The 20568-nt window shown below is 35.4% G+C and overlaps 1 protein-coding gene across 3 annotated transcripts in view; it reads right to left on the bottom strand.

Moving 5' to 3' along the window:
- Positions 1–2640: 2640 nt before the first annotated feature.
- Positions 2641–20568, bottom strand: part of ADAD1 (adenosine deaminase domain containing 1) — a 107995-nt gene continuing 90067 nt past the window's right edge. For all 3 annotated transcript variants that reach the window (XM_082726757.1, XM_082726756.1, XM_082726755.1), the window contains exon 13: positions 2641–2944. In XM_082726757.1, the coding sequence (XP_082582883.1) occupies positions 2865–2944 (80 nt within the window). In that variant the 3' untranslated portion in view covers positions 2641–2864. The remainder of the gene's footprint in view (positions 2945–20568) is intronic.

Here is a 20568-nt window from a genome sequence, read left to right on the forward strand (position 1 = left end):
GAAGAGAAAAAAACAAAAAAGTATCAGATATGAGGATAACCCATAGCTGATAAATGGAAAGCTGAGAATGTTTTTCCCTCACAAAGAGAATGGTCTTTATTTTTATTGTTATTATAAAAGTAATACTGCTTATGCAAAAATTCAAAAAAACACAGACATAAAAAAAAAGTAAAAATTATTTCAAAATCACACTATTCAGAAGATAATAACCATTTATGTTCTAGGATAGAATTTACATGTGTTTCTCCATATACATATAGTGAGACAAAAAGAGAGGGAGAGAGAGCTTGTGCAAGAGCCTTTCTAGGTCCTCTACCTCTTGAACCAGTGTCTAAATGTTGTCACCTAGGGAAGAAAGAGATAAGCAAACCCCATGTTTCAAAATTACCCATAACACAGCAGCTCCACAGATCAAATTAACCACACAGGACAGCCCTGAAGATCGCTCAGGAAAATTGCTAGAACCACATTGTTATCTTGTTTCCAGAGCTATTCAGAACATCTATGAGGAAATGCATAAACTATAAAGCACTGTCTTTGACGTACATTGTCATCTGATAGGGGCCGCAACTCTTGAGTGGCTCAAAATACCACAGAAGTGGGTGGGGAGTGCTTCTACTCAGGGAGAGTCTTTTAACCACATTTCCCTGCATCTGATCTTTCAGAAAGTCCAACTAATTTTAATTTACCTTTATAATTGGCCTCCCAGAAAGACTTTAACAAATGTTTGGAATCCATTAGTTGCTGGTCTGCATCCAGGATAAACTGACTTACTTTCCATCAAAGCAAGAATTTAAAAACAACATAAAGTGAAACAAACAAGAACTTTTATTAACGGGGAAGAGGACTGATGCTGGTATAATTCCTATCAAGGTTTTTCAGTGTAGGAGTGGTATTCTCTCTTAGTTGGAGAACAGAAAGAGTCAGACTATAGAATCACATAGTTATGAATCAAATGCCACACACTTAGGGCCATATGTTGTTTATTGCATGCAATATTTGGGACATATTTATGCTAAAGAAGTATTTGCTATTTATCTGAAATGCAATTTTGACTGCATCCTGTATTTTTATTTGCTAAATCTGGCACACCTACACTCCCTCAATTTGTGACCACATATAAGGTACTTCATTTCTCAGAAACTCCAGCTCTATATATATAAGTTGTGTGATTGAGAAACATCTAGTATTCACTCACTAGATATTTACTGAGTGTCTACTATGGCAAGGGGTCTCATCTAGTCCAGGAAATAGAACATGTCCTCCTGAAGATTACATTAAACAGTTAACTGCACAACTAGTTACTTACCTTAAACTGATTAACACAACAGAAAAATATAAGATGTTATGAGATGGAGCTATAACTGGTCAGAGCAGCTTTTCTTGAAGAAATAACATTTGAACTTGGATGCATATATTCAAAGGTGCATACTTGGAGTACTTGAAACTCAAAATGTCCAAAACTGAAGTGAGTACCTTTCACATCTTGCAAACCCTAAACTCCAGTTAAAGGGATAACATTCATAGGTTGCCAATGCCAGAAACCTAGGAGTCATTCTGAACTCATTCCTGACATTCACTCTATATATTAATTCAATTATCAGCTTTTCTTCCAAACATTCCTCAAATCTGTATACTGTTTTCCATCCATACTACTACTGCCCTCACTGTCACTTATGTGACTATTTTAGTAGCTTCCTAACCAGTTAATATACTGCTAGTTCTGCTCCCTTAAAACTTATATTTTATACTCAAGCTAGAAAAAGCTATTAATTTCTCTATTTAAAACATTTTAGTAGGGCACCTGGGTGGCTCAGTGGGTTAAAGCCTCTGCCTTCAGCTCGGGTCATGATCCCAAGGTCCTGGGATGGAGCCCCACATCGGGCTCTCTGCTCAGCAGGGAGCCTGCCTCCCCCTCTTTCTCTGCCTGCTTCTCTGCCTACTTGTGATCTCTCTTTCTCTGTCAAATAAATAAATAAAATATTTTTAAAAATCAACATTTTAGTGACTTCCTTTTACCAAAAGCCCAGGATTTCCTTCCTTTCCCCTTTTATAGTCCTTTTTTTTTTTTTTTTTTTTTTTTTTTCCTGAGCAGCCAATACCCTATTCAGGAAATCAGGGATGTGTTTTAGAGCTAAGAATACTCTGTATTACCCTCCAAACAGAGAGCACTGAGAGACTATTAGAAAACCAACACAGGGCTCCTTCTGAGTACAGCAAACAATAATATGCCCAGCACTAAGATGAATAAAAAACAAAACCCAAAACCTTACAAAAAATTTGTCCTTCCAAACAATCAGTGCCTAAAATAAAATTAAGCCCCTTTGCCAAAATCTGAAGTTTTTGGAAAAGAAGAGCATTTGGAGTCCTGGGTACATGTAAAATGCTGTCACCACTTAGTTTCTTTGGATCTGAACAAGTCCTACTACCTAATCTTCATTGCCATGTAAGCCACATCTGTTCATGAGTTGTGCTTGGATCTTTCGTATTGATGCTCTACATGTATATCACTTCTATGTTTAATAAAAAATGAAAATATATACCATATTCCTTCAAACACCAATTTGAAAAACCATTAGCCAGATCCCTAGACTCAGAAATCTAAAATAGCTTTTTTTTTTTTTTAAATTTTTATTTGCCTTAGAACAGAACCACTAGTGTGGGAGGGATAAATTCCTTGATAGGATTTAAGAAGCAGGCTCAGAAGGGAAGTCCATATAGAGGAGAGCAGTGCTGCTCTAACAGAGCAGAGAATTGGAACTGGAGGCAACAGAAGACAATTACCTCCTACTTGCTGCCTTCGTTCCAAGAGGTCTGGGATTCCATGGGTCATCAGAAGGGCTTCAATCTTCTCTCTGTTCAGATTAGGATGAACCTGAGAATGGTGGAGGTGTCGGAAGTAGGTCCTCCAGTCTTGTCCTCTTCTGCATCCAGCTCCTAGATGCTGTGGGAACAAAGAAGGACTTAATGAAGGACAAAATGAAGTCCCTTTTGCTATAATACTTTCTCCTTCTACTGTGGATGCTTCACACCCATTGTCTAGTGAGTTACAAGAGATAAAGAGGGGAGATAAGAGAGTTGAAACAAGGATGAGGACAACTATAGAGGCGTAGGTAATGAGGGAACGATTTCTCCATATTCGGTCAGAGCTTGCCAATCCAAAATAAAAAAGGCCTCTTTTGGGGACAGAGGAAGAAAGATAGACTTCAGGAATCCCTTATTCTTCACATGGGCACTGTGAAAGAGTTTTGAGAATATATCATCAGGCTATTTGTGGGATAGTAAAAAGCAGGTCAACCACAGCTTCCTTCAAACTCAATTGTGATTCAATTCACCAAACCAGCTGGGCTCTTTTGGACATGAACCCAGAAGTTTGGTTTGCAGCCCAAAAGGTAACAGGGGGTCATGGACAGCACGAGTCTCCCATGTCCAGGAGAGCTGCCACAGGTAGACAGCCTAAAGCAGTTATACAGAATAGGGTAGCTAGATTGGACATATCTAGATCCTTATGCCTATCATCACCTGTAACTCATTTCCATTTTCTGGAAGAAATGATAAGCACTGGATGTTATATGCAACTAATGAATCATTGAACATTACATCAAAAATGAATGATGTATTGGGCGCCTGGGTGGCTCAGTGGGTTAAGCTGCTGCCTTCGGCTCAGGTCATGATCTCAGGGTCCTGGGATCGAGTCCCGCATCGGGCTCTCTGCTCGGCAGGGAGCCTGCTTCCTCCTCTCTCTCTGCCTGCCTCTCTGCCTACTTGTGATCTCTCTCTGTCAAATACATAAATAAAATCTTTAAAAAAAAAAAATGAATGATGTATTATGTGTTGGCTAATTGAATTTAAATAAAAAAAGAAAGCAAATTATTCTATACTGAATTACATATGCTTATATACATTATCCAGTTAGCAGTGTGCAGAAGACATTATTTTTGTTTTATGTAGACCCCTTTTTCTTAGTCACCTACCATCCAGGGGAAGCCATGGGTCATTCATTAATTCTGCTAATTATAGATAAGTAGGGCCACATTTCCCCCTTCTTCCTGCTTTAAATGAAACTTGATACTGAAATTATAGCAGCAATTTTGTAACCAGGTGACAGACATATATAAAAAGGGCTGAAAATCATAGACAATAGCCTTGACATTGTCAAGCTACTGAGCAAGTACAAGAAAATACATATGTCCAGCTTTCTTATGTGACACAAAGTGATTTGCTTAAGCCATTCTTTTGGGGTTACTTTCAGCCTTAAATATTCCCTGAATGATATAAGGAGTCCATCTGCTTTACTGAAATATTATAGTGTTGGTTACTGACAAGAGAAAGGATAAACACCGTGTGATCATTTCCATAGTTGCATAAAAAGCATCTGACAAAACATAACATCCATTCATGATAAAAGCCGTCACAGAATAGATTTGGAGGGAAAATAACCCAGCAGAATAAAGTCATATATTGAAAGCAACTGCCTTCAGCTCAGGTCATGGTCCCAGCGCCCTGGGATAGAGTCCCACATCAGGCTCCCTGCTCCTTGGAGAGTCTGCTTCTCCCTCTGACTTTCTCCCTTCTCATGCTCTCTCTGACTGTCTCTCTCTCAAATAAATAAATAAATAAATAAATAGATAGATAAATAAATGGAAATCCCAGGTACAATCACATCAAAAATAAGCAAACACCTCAGAATACACTTAATGAAGGAAGTGAAAGAACTGTACTCTGAAAACTATAAAAATACTGATGAAAGAAATTAAAACAACATAAGTAAATGGAAAGATATTCCACGTTCATAGATTAGAAGAATAAATGTTGTTAAAATGTCCATACTTCGCTAAGCATGATGAGCGTATCATGCTTAGCGAAATAAGTCAAGCAGAGAAAGACAACTATCATATGATCTCCCTGATATGAGGAAGTGGTGATGCAACATGGAGGCTTAAGTGGGTAGGAGAAGAATCAATGAAACAAGATGGGATTTGGAGGGAGACAAACCATAAGTGACTCTTAATCTCACAAAACAAACTGAGGGTTGGTGGGGGAAGGGGATTTGGGAGAAGGGGGTAGGATTATGGACATTGGGGAGGGTATGTGCTTTGGTGAGTGCTGTGAAGTGTGTAAACCTGGTGATTCACACACCTGTACCCCTGGGGATAAAAATATATGTTTATAAAAAATAAAAAATTTAAAAAATAAAATAAAATAAAAATAAAATGTCCATACTACCTGAAGTAATCTATAGATTTAATTCAATTCCTATCAAAGTACCAACAGTTTTCACAGAACTAGAATAAACACTCTTAAAATTTGTATGGGACCCCAAAAGACCCTGAATAGCCAAAGCAATCTTTTTTAAAAAGATTTATTTATTTGAGAGAGAGAGAAAGTACAAGCAGGGAGAGGGTCAGAGGGAGAGAGGAGAGAGAGAATCTTCAAGCAGACTTCTCACTGAGCACAGAGTCTGATGCAGGGATCCATCCCAGGACCCTGAGATCATGATCTATGTCAAAATGAAGAGTCGGATACTTAACTGGCTAAGCCACCCAGGTGCCCCTAGACAAAGCAATCTTGAAAAAGAAAACAAACAAACAAACCTGGAGGTACCACAATTACAGATTTCAAGAAATACTACAAAACTATAGTAATCAAAACAGTATAGTACTGGCACAAAAACAGATGCATAAATCAATGGAATAGATAGAGAACCCAGAAATAAACCCACAATTATATGGTCAATTAACCTTCGACAAGGGAGGCAAGAATATACAATGGGGAAAATCTCTTCAAAAATGATGTTGGGAAAACTAGATAGCTACAAGCAAAAGAATGAAACTGGGCCACTTTCTTGCACCATGAACAAAAACATACTCAAAATGGATTAAGGATCTAAATATGAGGACTGAAACCATAAAGATCCTAGAAGAGAGCACGGGCTGTAATTTCTCTGACATCAGCTATAACAACATCCTTCTAGATATGTCTCCTGAGGCAAGGGAAACAAAAACAAAACAAGTTATTGGGACTGCATTAATATAAAGGGCTTCTGCACAGCAAAGGAAACAGCTACCAAAACTAAAACACAACCTACTGAATAGCAGAAGATATTTGTAAATGATATATCCAATAAGGGGTTAGCATCCAAAAATACATAAAGAAGTTAAATATAATTTAACACCAAAAAACCTCCAAATGATCCAAATCAAAATGGGCAGAAGACATGAACAAAGAAGATATATGGATGGCCAATAGACATGAAAAGATGCTTAACATCATTCATCATCAGGGAAATGCAAATCAAAACTACAATGAGTTATCACCTCATACAAGTTTGAATGGCTAAAATCAACAACATAAGAAACAGCAGGTTTTAGTGAGTATGTGGAGAAAAAGCAATTCTCATGCACTGTTGGTGGGCATGCAAACTAGGGCAGCCATTGTAGAAAAGAGCACGGAGGTTCCTCAAAAACTAAAAATAGAATTACCAGGAGTGCCTGGGTGGCTTAGTCAGTTAAGTGTCTCCCTTTAGCTCAGGTCATGTCCTGGGGTCCTGGGCTTAAGCCCCATGTCAGGCTCCCTGCTCAGTGCGGAGTTTGTTCTCCCACTCTCTTTACCTTTCTCCTTCCTTGTGCTCCATCTTTCTATCTCTGAAATAAACAAAATATTTAAAAAATTTTAAAAAATAGAATTACCATATGATCCAGTAATCCCACTACTGGGTATTTGGCCAAAGAATATGAAAACACTAATTTGTAAAGATACATACCCTATGTTTATTGCAGCATTATTTTTAATAGCCAAATCATGGAAGTAACCCATGTCCACTGATAAATGATAGGTAAAAAAAGATGTGATGTATATATACACAGTGGAATATGACTCAGCCATAAAAAGAATGAAATCTTGTCATTTACAACAACATAGGTAGACTGAGAGTATAATGCTAAGTGAAATAAGTTAGTCAGAGAAAGACAAATACCACATGATTTCACTTAAATGTGGAATTTAAGAAACGAATAAAGAAAAAAAAGACAAACCAAAAAACAAACTCTTAACTATAAAGAACAAATTGAGTGTTACTAGAGGGAAGGTGGGTAAGGTGGATGAGTGAAATAGGTGAAGGGATTTAAGAGTACATTTATCATGATTGAGTCAAGTACAGAAATATATAAACTATACTGGAATCAAAATAGATAATAAAAATACAGGACACATGGGTGGCTCAGTGGGTTAAGCCTCTGCCTTCATCTCAAGTCCTCATCTCAGGGTCCTGGGATCAAGCACCGCATCAGGCTCTTTGCTCAGCAGGGAGCCCACTTCGCCCTCTCTCTCTGCCTGTCTCTCTGCCTACTTGTGATCTCTCTCTCTCTCTAATAGATAAATAAAATCTTTAAAAATAAATAACAAGTAAATAATAAAAATAAATAAAGTATTTGTTGCAGACAATGACTTAAGCCAAAACTAAAATGACAGATGCATAGCTTTTTCAAATTACTTTTCTGCCAGTATCTACTCATGCACTGAGTCTTTACTCTAAGACTCAGTATAAGAGAGCACAGGGAGAAAGTTGGCTAGAGAAAAGATATTAGAAAGTTAGGACTTTCATTTGCATATGAATACAACGGCAAAGGCCTGGCTGTAGAGGATATTGGAACTAATGTTCCAACATCCATTTTATTTCAGGATATTTGTATAAGCCAATCATGATAAGACTATGTCCCTTGGAACTGTTAATTGGGGGATGAGTAGACCTAAGCCAATATGGATCAAGGACCTACTGGAGTTCCTGGGAAAAGGTCTAGTTTCAGTCTCCTGCTAGAAATAATCAAGGAAGAATTTTATTCTAGCTGTTGTTTGCAACCATATTATGACCATGAGAGTAATCAGTTTTGACAGAAAGCCAACTCCATGGCAGCAGAGAATTGGGGTGCTCAATGACATCTCTAAGATGCTAAATCAATTAGCTCTGAAATTGAGCCTACTTTAAGACTTCCTAACAAGTGAAATAAATATCTTTGGTGTTCAGGCCAATTTGAAGCAGGGCTTCTGTAACTTATGACTGAAGTATTCTATCTAACATGGAATTTGGTAACTGAAACTGAAGTGCTCTAAGTTTCAGACCCTAAAATGTGATGTACAATTTGTTGAGTGGAGAAAAGTGGGACCAATAACAATGGGCACTCCATTATTATTCCTGGTCGAAAAGGTTCTAGAAACTTGCTTGAGAAAGAGTATAACTGTCTTATCTTGGGGGACAGATCTATGCCTATTAAGGCTATAGTATTTGAGGAAATGATAGCAAATTAAGAATATTGGAATACATCAGCTCCTTCTTGCTGCCTTAGTAAAAGCCTATAAGAGAGAAAATGAAACTAAAGGTGGCTCATTTGATAGCAGAGAAGGAACAAAATATAGTTCTTTTCCAAGGGAGGACTTCTCTGTCTATAACATATATTCTAAGTTTTTTGAGAGTCCAATAATTTTGATCCTTGAATGCTAAAAACAAACCAAAAAACAAAGACCAAGAAACAACAATAACCAAAAAATCAAACACCAAAACAAATGAAATGAAACAAAACACCAAAGACTTTTCTTCCAACAAGTAACAAAAGGGGTGGAGTGTAAACATCTACAGACAAGGTTTAGAAAACTCCCAGAAACTAGGTAGAATGATTAATGGCAATCTTTCCTTACTGAAGCCAAAACATAAAGACTGGGAGAGGTGGCTGTTTCTTCAAATGTAAAGACACCAGTGAAAAATACAAGGATTCAGGTAAAGATTCAGGGAAATATGACACAAGAAAAGAACAAAATAAATCATTATTAGCCAACCCTAAAGAAATGAAGATCTATGTATTTCCTGATAAAGAATTCAAAATAATCATCTCAAATAAGGTCAGTGAGTCACAAAAGAATACAGATAACTAAACAAAACAGGAAAACAATATATGAACAATATGAAAATATCAACAGTCATAGAAACCACAAAAAAGAACTAAACAGAAATTCTGAACATCAAGAATTTAATAATTGAATAGAAAAATTCAATAGATAGCTTCAACATCCAACTTGACCAAGCAGAAGAAAGAATCCATGTACCTGAAGCCAAGTCACTTGAAAAAAATAATGAGAAAGAACAAAGAAAGCCTGAGGGAATCATGGAACATCATCAAGTGTAACAGTATGCACATAAAGGAGAGAGAGGAAAAGGAACAGAAAGCTTAAAGATATACAGGAATTTCAACATAATAAAGATTATATATGACAAGCTATAGATAACATCATATGCAATAATGAGAAATTGAAAGTATTTCCTTTAAGATCACTAACAAGACAAGGATATCCATTGTTCCCACACCTATTCAACATAGTACTAAAAGTCCTAACCACAGCAATGAGGCAAGTAAAAGAAGTAAAAGCCATCTGACTGAGAAAAGAAGATACACTGTCTATCTTATAGATGACATGATCTTATATGTAGAAAACCCTACAGACTATACACACACACACACACACACCTATTAAAACTAATAAACAAATTCAGTAAAGTTAAAGGATACAAAATTAATATACAAAAAATCAGATGCATTTTATATAACTATCAGTGAACTATCTGAAAAAGAAATTAAGAAAATAATCACATTTACAATTATATAAAAGAATAAAATACTTAAGAATAAACTTAACCAAAGAAGTGAAAGACTTATACACTGAAAACTATAAAACAATGGTAAAAGAAGACACAAAACATTGGTAAGATAGCCCATGTTCACAAGTTGGAAGACAATATTGTTTAATAGCCATACTACTCAAAGAAATCTATACAGTCAAGATCAAAATCCCAATGACATTTTTTAAAGGAATAGAAAAAAAAATCCTAAAACACATTTAGAACCATGGAGGTCCCCAAATAGCCAAGACAATCTTGAGAAAGAAAAACAAAGCTGAAGCAATTATACTTCCAGATTTCAGTACAGCATTTTGTATGTGCAAGATGAACAGGTTCTAGAGATCTGCTATAAAATATAGTGCCTATTGTTAATAATATTATATTGTATACTAAAAAAATAGTTAACAGGGTTTATCTTATGTTAAGTGTTATTACTACAAAAAGAGGGAGAGTACAAGATAGATTCGTTTATTACTTTAATTGTGGTGATAGCTTCATGGCTATGCCTATGTCAAAACTCATAAAATTATATATAGTAAATATGTATGCACATTTCTTTGGTATATCAGTTATACTTCAATAAACTTGTGGAACGGGGCACCTGGGTGACTCAGTTGGTTAAGAGTCCAACTCATGATTTCAGCTAGGTCATGATCTCTAGGGTTGTGGAATTGAGCCCCCTGTTTAGGTTCCACACAGAGTGGGGGGTCTGCTTGGGATTCTCTCCCTCACTCTCTTTCTCTCTGCTCCTCCTCCCACATGTGCTCTCAAATAAATAAATACTCTTAAAAAAATAAACTTGTGAGGAAAAAAGTTAAAGGCTGAAAGCATTTGTATTATTAGAAATTAGGTTCACATTGGTTGAGCTATATCTTTATTGTGGTCAACCATAAAATGTGAAAAATTTTTCCAATTTTTTAAATAAAGTTTGCCCATTGAAATAATATCCCTAGTTATACAAGATTTTTGAGTCACATACAAATTGCTGACAGAATTAAAATATAATGGTTGTTTGGGGTGCCTGGGTGGCTCAGTGGGTTGAAGCCTCTCCCTTCAGCTCAGGTCATGATCTCAGGGTCCTGGATCAAGTCCCACATTGGGCTCTCTGCTCAGCAGGGAGCCTGCTTCCTCCTCTCTCTCTGCCTGCCTCTCTGCCTACTTGTGATCTCTGTCAAATAAATAAATAAAATCTTAAAAAAAAAAAAAAAAAGAAAGAAAAGAAAGTGGATCTCTCTGAGGCTGAACACCTAAATAGAAACAACTGGGAACAAGTGAGTCTAGAGGGAAACCAGGCTCACTGATGCCAATTCCCCAACCTACCCGTCCTCACTATGCTTTCTTACTGTATCTGGAGATGTAGACCAAATTATTTGAATTGCATAGTAAATTTGGAGACAGAGGGAGGTTAACCATTCCCATTAACTTAATATATAACATTCATGTTTTACCTATTGCTTCTAGTTATTGATTTATTTATGACTTCGATAGAAATTTTAAGCCCAGTATATATGACCAAGGAAACACTGAAATCCAATGGAATGGTTAAGAGTGGATATTTGAAAGAATGTAAAAAATTTTAGTATGGTGATTTTATTTGTAAAATTCTGCAAAAACTGCAGATATTCATGGGTAAAACTAGGTAATAAAAGATTGGTTTGCCTCTATTTGATTAAATTTTATGTTTACTATTCTGTTTAACATTAAAGGAATTTGAAAAATAAAAATAAATAAAAAATAAATAAAAAATAAATGGAAGTAATACTTCAACCAAAACACTTTATTGAGCAGAAATGGGTAAGTAAAAAATGACCTTTCTCTCTGCATTTATCACTCTTAGGTGTGACTAAAAACACAAACTTTAGTCCATGTAACTTGGGAAATTTGAAAATAGACATCTCTTGGTCATGTTAAAACAACCTTCTCTTAATAAACATTTTCTTTTATCAATGAATCTACTCCTACCATCCTGCCATTTGTGTCTTACAAAATTAGAAATATTTGCAATAATTATTTAAGTTGTAAACTACATGAATCCAAGAATGAACAGGTATGAAAAAATAAACCCAAGAAGAAATACCACAAATGGGGGAACTAAGTTTTCCTTTGATTGCTATCTGCTTAGTGGAACAGGAAAAATAGTCTCTCACTCAGCTATCTGATTTAAGACAACTGCTCTTTTAGTTCTTTTTGGCCAAAAAATTAACATATAAATTAATAGAAAGTACACTCTTAGGAAATAAACTACATGTCACACTAAATGTTTATGGTAATTGTGAAATACAAAGCTTATCTATCATAGTATAAATACATATCACAATTTTTCTCAAAATATATGGCCTAATCACAAAGAGAAAAACCTTTATAAAAGCATGTCATATAACTATGAAGAGTAGTGTTAAGATGGAAAAGTTCCATGGAAGGACCAACTTTTCATTTCAGATGATAAATAAACATTGAAGGAAATCAGAACATACCCTTGATCATACATAGTAGAAATCAATAAAGATTTTTTTTCATTATAAGGGCACATTCTTCTGCTCTCCTAGAATTCAGGCACTTAACTATTTGAGAAGCAGTTTACTTTTTCTAACCAGAACACTACAAAATGGCCATCTACTAAGGGCTATTTTTTGGCCAATATAAGAAAAAAATGAACAATTTTCTTGCTTACTCATGATGAAATAGTTTCGTGTCAAAACTTCAGGTGGATTACTGCATACATCTTTCTCCCCCACACCAACTTTTTCTACCAAAACTTTGAACACTCTAGCTGATTCCACATATGATAGCATTGCTTCATTTTAAATCTCTCAATACATGATAAATTTACATACAAACCTGATGTTATACCTCATGTTCACAAATTGGCAAATAAAATGCAACTTTATCTTTTATTTAATTAATCAAGGCTTTTCTCAAGGAAATGATGTTATGTTCCTAAACTAGGTTCAGTTCCAAACAGTGTTTCTGTAAAATTTGGGCATGAGAAAAGGAAGTCATTCCTGTGTTTGGCTCTTTCAATTTCTCTTCGATAATATTACTAGAGGAATCTTTGTAAAATGCAAATACAAAATCTATCAATAGCTAAAAAAAATAAAATCTATCAGTAGCTTTCCATTGTACTCAGGAAACATCCTAATTCTTTAGAATGACATACTGTAAATATTTATTGAATGACAATTATGTATCATATACTGTTATAACACCTAGAGATAGCAACAGACATCCCTGCCTTCATAGGGTTTATATTAAAGTGGAAGGACACAGACATTTAAAGAATAAATAAGAAAATTATGCAATGTAATTAGAAGGAGATAATAAGAGAGGGAATAAATCGCTTCTATGGCCTTTTGGCTAAGATCAAGTGTAGTATCTGTTCTTATCAGTTTAATAAGAGGGGGAAAAATCAGGGAAGGGAGATATCTAGTTCCTGGGAGGTCAATATTAATAAGGTGATCAGAAAAGAAGGACATTTGAGCAAAGAACTAAAGGCGGCAAGGGAATAAGTCAAGCGGATTTTGAGGTAGATAACCTTTTAGGCAGAAGAGCAAATGCAATGGCCACGAGGATGTCACATGCTGTTTTGTTCAAGGAGCAGTAAGAAGGCCAGTGTGACTGGAGGCAAGTGAGAGAGAAGAGTAGTGAGAGAGGATATTATTGATAAAGGGGAACTTGTAAACCAACTAATGACTTTGGCTTTTACTTTTGGTGAGATGGGATGCCACTTGAAGATTCTGATAAGCATAATTTGATTTATATTTTAGAAGGATCATTCTGTCTTCTGTGTGAAGAGAGGTTTTTAGTGGAACAAGAACTGAAGGAAGGAGTACCATTTATGACAATGATCGAAATTTTAAAACAAATGCTGATAATTGCTTAGACTAGAGTGGGAGAGAGAGCTGTGGTTAGAAGTGCTGGATTGACAATAAATTCTGAAGATAGAACCAATAAGATTTCTTGACAGATTGAATATGGAGCACAAAAGAAAGAAAGTAAACAAAGATGACTGCATAGATTTTTGTTTTGAGCAGTTAGTAGAATATGGAATTCCCAATAATGAGTGACAGAGAAGACTTATAGAACCATTTCAGGAACCATTGCCACATTTCTATAGTATTTGTTAGTACAGTTATTTATCTTAAATATGTTTTTTAAACATTCAAATATACTGATGTTAAAGGATATCATTTTCATTTGCTACTCAAAGAAAAAAGCATTATCACTACCTCAATGTGTGGGCCTTGATTAGGTGATGATAATTGGCAATAGGAGTAGTGATTGAATGCCCTTCAGTATCTTTCACTGTTTAATAATAATGACAATCAGAGAAAGACAAGTATTATATGATATCTCTGATATGAGGAGTTTGAGAGGCAGGGTGGGAATTTGTAGGGGGAAGGGAGGGAAAAATTAAACAAGATGGGAAAGGGAGGGAGACAAACCATAGGAGATTCTTAATCTCAGGAAACAAACTGAGGGTTCCTGGAGGGGAGGAGGGGAGGGTTGGATGCTGTGGCCGGGTTATGGACATTGGGAAGGGTATGTGCTATGCCGAGTGCTGTGAATTGTGTAGGACTGATGATTTATAGACCTGTAGCCCCGAAACAAATAATACATTGTATGTTAATAAAAAAGGAAATAAAATCTTTTAAAAAGGAAAAAATAATAATGACAATCTTAAGTTTTAATTTATTGATTTCATTCTTCTTAATTTTAAGAATACAGTTGTTTTACATATACTGGTTATATACACAATTCTCAGAGATAAATGCAGTATCATTTGGGGACATTGTTTATTTCAGGATAGCCACAAACCAAAAGAATATTGCATATGTTTCAACCACAATTATGAAACTAGCAAAACAAAACAACAACTTTGAGATATAATCTATACACCATGAGTATACAATTCAGTGGTTTTCTAGTATATTAATGAAATTGGGCAACTATCACCACTATCTAATTTTAGAACATTTTCATCACCCCAAAAAGAAACCTCATGCCTATTAGAACTTACTGTTCATTCTCTCTTATCACAGCCCTTGGAAACCAGTAAACTACTTTCTGCCATGATGGATTGCTTTTCCTGGATATTTTATGTAAATGGAATCATACAGTATTTGGCTTTTTGTGACCACTTTCTAGAAATTAGCATAACGTTTTCAAAGTTCATCTGTGTTGTAGAATGTATCAGTTCTTCAGTATTTCCACTGCCAAATAGTATGTCAATGGGTGGATATGCAACACTTTATTTATCCATTCATAAGTTGATAGGCATTTGGCTTGCTTCCACTTTTTGACTATTTTAATTAATGCTGTGACCATTTGTTTACAAGCTTTTGGATATGCTTTCATTTCTTTGGCATATACCTAGGAGTGGAACTGCTGGATCATACAGTACTCTAATATATTGAGAAACTGCCAAATTATTTTCCAAAGCAGCTGAGCCATTTTTTTACATTCCCACTAGCAATACATTATGGTTCTATTTCTTCACATCTTTGTCAACACTAGCTATTGTCTTTTTTTATGTTAGTTATCCTAATGGGTATGAAATGGCACCTCATTGTGCTTTTGGTTTGCTTTTCCCTATTAATGATATTCAGCGTTGTCTCATGTGCTTTTTGGTCATATGTACATTTTTTTTTTTTAAGAAATGTCCATTCAAATCATGTGGCCATTTTTAAATTAAGCTATTAGCCTTTTCATTGTTGAGTTGCAAGTGTTCTTTATACATTCTGGATACAAATCACTTATAAGATTCATGATTTGCAAGTATTTTCTTCCATTCTGTGAGTTATCTTTTGACTTTCTTTATGCTGTCCTTTGAAGGACAAAAGTTTCCTATTTTAATAATGTCCAATTTATTTTTTCTTTTGTTGATTTTGCTTTTAGTGACATAACTAAGGAACCACTGACTAATTCAAAGTCAAGAATATTTACTACTATGTTTTATTCTACGAGCTTTGTTATTTTAGGTCTATAATTCAGTTTTGGTTAATGTTTGTAAATGGTATGAAGTAGGGGTCCAATTTCATTCTTTTGCATATAAATATGCAGTATTTTTGTGATTTATTTAAAAAAAATTTTTTTTTAACAAGTCCCAGTACCAGCTGTTGAAAAGATTATTCTTCCTCCCTTTGGCATCCTTGCCAAAACTAACTGACCATAAATTTAAGGGCTTCTTTCTAGACTCTCAATTCTATTCCATTGATCTATATGTCTGTTCTTATGCCGGTAAAAACTAGCAAATTGTACACTTAGCAATTAACTGTCCATCCATCCCTTTACATTCACAGTTATACTAGAGCATCCCTATATGTCTGTTTTTCCTACTAAAATGTAAAATTTTGTAGGCTAGGGATAGCTTCTTATTTTTGTCCTCCTATAGCCCATGATGTTGTTCAATAATGTACCTTAAATATTTTGCAGACAAAAAACCTTAAATATGACTGTCTAAAAAGAACATGACCTAATGTACTGTTAACTGCATACACAGTTGACCCTTAAACAACATTGGTTTAAATTGCACAGATCAGATTTTTAAAATAAACACAGGATAATGCTGTAAATGTATTTTCTCTTCCTTATGATTTCCTTAACAACATTTTTTCTCTAGTTTACTTTATTAGAAGAATATGGTATATAACACATACTACATATAGTATATGTTTTAATCAACTATTTTGGTTATCAGTAAAGTTTCCAGTCAAAAACAGTCTATCAGTTAAAATTGGGGGGAGTCAAAGGTTACACATGGACTTTCACCAGTGCAGAGGCTAGTTAGTGCCCATAACCCCCACATTGTTCAAGAGTCAACCGTAATGAGAAGGCCAAAATAACAGTGGCTTAAGCAGATATGTTTCTCCTTCACATAGAAGAATTTAGGAACTAAGCAATCAGAGTTTATTTGGCAGCTACATAAAAATATCAGTATCATACCTCTCAGTTTTAACACACCTAGATTATGGACCCCTGTCCTTAAGGTCTAGAAGAGTTACTAGAGCTTCAGCCATTATATCTGCATGGCCACACTTCATTGCAAAGGGAAAGTAGGGAAAATGATCTTTATTGAGAAGCAGCAATATATCCCACTAAGAAGCAGGATTCTTTTTCTAAGCTGGAGGGAAGAATGGATATTAGGATGAAATTATCATTCTCTACAACAAAAATAACAGAGTAACTTTTAAAAAATCCTTTGGGCCTAAAGAAAGCAAAGTATTTAGGAAGCTCCAAGGTGATTTAGTGTCTTGTAGCTGCCCTGATAAGACTGGTCTGAGATGAGTTTGGGATGGATGTAGAGCTTGTTCTTCTTTTAACTTAGACTCCGATGCCCTAGCTAACTGTGACCCTTATGTAGTTCTATCCTCACCAGTGGAGTGTGCACTTGAATTTATATTCCCTAGGAAATGGTACCATAAAGTCTAAATCTAAATCTTCCCTAAATGCTTGATCCATCAAATTTAATCACTTTGGGCTCCATTTTCACAAGAACCTACTATAGTGTACAGAACAACCAATTAATCTCTTAAAATCAAAGAAATACTAGGGTTTTATTACATTAATTCTAAGTAGTGGTGAGCAAGTCAACAGAACTTTCATTGATTTTTTAACCACACAAAAATATTTCCTTTTTTTTTTTTAAAGTATTTCTAATAGTTGGAATTTCGCCACTATATAGCCAACCACAGAAACTGAATGCAGGAGTAAGAGTGTGTTATCTATCCCCAATTACATGAGTGTGAGACAACAAATATTTTTTGTCTTCTGTATATTCTACACTGAAAACATGTTATCTTTTGCCTGACCTATATATATGTACTTTCAATACTCAACAATAATTTTTTGCACTTTTATGTTGCCTCTTACCCTGTTCGTAGGTAGTTCTAAATCAAACAACCATGATTTCTCATTTGAAGGAGTAAAATTCTTAAGCATTATTTTTCTTCCTGTTTTCAAAACATTATGTCATCATTCTGGTCTATGAAGCAACAAACCTGCAGCTGCTCTTTTAGGAACTATACCTGCATCTTAACGGAACAAGTATTTTCCTTGGAGAACTCTTATTATTGCTGCCCCAAGCCATACCTCAAACTCAGAATAACAAAACTGTAAGGTTGCCCATTATACCCATAACATCTAAGTTTCCTTCTAGATGGTCCCTGGAGTGCTCCAAGGGTTTACTCCCTCACCTTAGAGAAGAAGAAATGTTAAAAAAAAAAAATCAGTTGTTCTTGCTATGCATCATATTTCAAAATTAACTAAATGGTTTTCTAAGAACTGCCCTATTTTGCAGAATAACAATGTTGGGAATCTATGAAAAGTGAGAGTGAGGGAGTAAGAGTGAAGGGTGGAGGATTGAGAAAAGGCTTAATTTCTCCAGGTTGATTTTGCATAGGAAGAGTGCTATTGATATGGATATTTTCAATGACTATGTGCCTTTAAGATGGATAGAAGCTTTGTCATATTTGTATACAAGAGCTGATACAATAATTGTCAACAAAGCTTACTAAAAGACTTTATTCCTAGGTTAAAATAACCTTATCCTATGGCTCACAATTTATGAATCAGATGAAAACATCCCAGAGACTTGTCAATGCTGTAAAGCCCATAATACATTTTTACTCCACAGAAAAATCTTCCTGAATCCTTAAGAAATAATTACAGATGCATACGCACATACACATAAAAAGGCAGTATAGACCAACCTATATAGGTTGGTCTATAACAGGTTCGTCTATCACAGGTCTATACAGGTTGGTCTATAACAGGTTAGGCATAAGAAGTAAAATGAACTCTACAAGAATCTTAATATCATCAGGTGAATAGCTCAGAATTATTTGCCAAATACTGTGAGACTAGCTTGATGCTTATCAAAGACAGAGGAGAGAATTAAAAGGTACTTACTTACAAACTTTAAAAAAATTACAAAAGAGGCAAGTTTGATTCTAAAATTAGCCACCTGTATAACTACTTCTGGAAGCTCTACCAGTGTAAAAAAGTCCAGTTTCCATGAGGTGGTGTGAAAGCTTTCTCTTTGGTTCCTAGTATTAGAAGCTATAGGTGCATCTTATTTGCAGAGGCTGGCTCCTCCTCCCATCTCCATGGATTGCATGGGTGGGCCCTGACAGAGTGTTGATTTACTTTATTTCCTCTTTTTCTCTAGCATTACTGTCTTTTGTAATAATTTTTTTGCCTTGATTTGCAGATGTATTATGTGTTCTCGTCTGCTTTTATTCTAATATCTAACCCTTTTGAAATGGAAATCTCTCCTCAAAATATTAGGCATACTGTGGCTTCTTAAACAAAGCAGATAAAAACAAAGCAAAACACAATTTAAACATTTCTTTGAGGAGGTGGAATCATTACTGTGAATGTTAGTCACTATACTCTGCTACTACACAGGACTCTCAGGACCTGTTGGTGTACATGAGATAACTGGGTCATATACTAAGTTTCCAGAAGGCTGTGCTTTTCTTTGGTTCCTATATTTATTTCACTTTTTAAATACTTTATGCATTTTCTATTTTTCTGTCTACCTCTTATGCCCTATTCTTTTAAACTGTTGGTGATCATTTGTTCTGCACACAGCCCCATTCCTACACTTCTTTCGCAGCTACCAACATCTTGAAAACAAGTAATATAGTTGACTAGAATTGGGCTAAAGAAAGCATAGCCATATCAGAAATAAAGAGCTAGCATCCAGGCTATTACTCCACATTCCAGAGCCTATTTCAGATTGAATATCCATAACATGTTTCTTCACTGAGGACAGAATTACTCTCAGTGCAGCATTCCAGGCATACACTGCTAATAATTCAGTGCATGAGAAGAAACCCATTTACCATATTCTCCATGAGATTTGTTGTACAAAGGAATTAAAAAAATTAATTTTCTGGTCTTTGGTTGTGTTAAAAAATGAGTTTGTCTTTCAACTCAGATCAGGAAAGGCCAATTTTGATGGTAAACAATAGCAGAATGTACCATCTCAAAATATGATTCATTGGCATCAGGATTACATTCCCTCTATTCACCTTTTCATGAATTGCCTTCTCCCCTTTGAAGCCACAGACCTCCATCCCTTTCCTTAGCTCAGGATGGGATATAAGCTTCAGCTGTTTAGGTGCCCTTTGAGTCTCATATTTTTGTGGGGATCCCACAGGTATGCATGTATGCAGTTAAAATTATTACATTTTTCTATTAATCTTTTTTATTGGGGGGGGGGTCTCTGCCAAGCACCTAGGTGGGCAGAGGGCAAATGATTGTTCCTTCTCTACAATGGACAGAGTCCCCTTAGGTGGGACTGATATATTATGGAATAATAACCTTATCTCTAGTGACCTCACAGAATGATTAAAAATTATTTGGTTAATTAAATTAGATTCGGAGTTTAATTTGGGTAATGTTGGGATGGTAAAGTTTTCACCTATTTCTTTTTCAACCCTCAAATTAGGCAGATTAGCAAACCTGGATGATATTAAGATATTACGCAAAGGAAATCCCATCATTTTAAACATCTTAGTAGAAAAGGACAAGGTGGTAGATCATGGAATCACTTATTCATTCCAAGTTAATAGATTAGTGTTGTGGGCTTTCATTTATGCTGTCTTGTTTGTTACACATGAGAGTCCAGGGAGGCCCATATTGCCATTTTAAAAATGAAGACATGCTTAGGGAAGATAAATAATTTGTTCAAACTCACACAGCCAATAAATGATAAATAGGATTCCCAGGTCTGACTGACTCCCAGTTCCAATGATGGACCTCAGCATATTAGTATAACCACCAATCAGCACACATTTCACTAGATCCTCTCCTTTCTCCCTCTTGCCGCCTCCCGTGTTTGATAATATGGAACCAATATAGGCAGCACAGAAAAATAAGCTTATACCAATGATAAG

Source organism: Mustela nivalis (assembly GCF_964662115.1).
Source record: "Mustela nivalis genome assembly, chromosome: 4".
NCBI classification, from domain to species: domain Eukaryota; kingdom Metazoa; phylum Chordata; class Mammalia; order Carnivora; family Mustelidae; genus Mustela; species Mustela nivalis.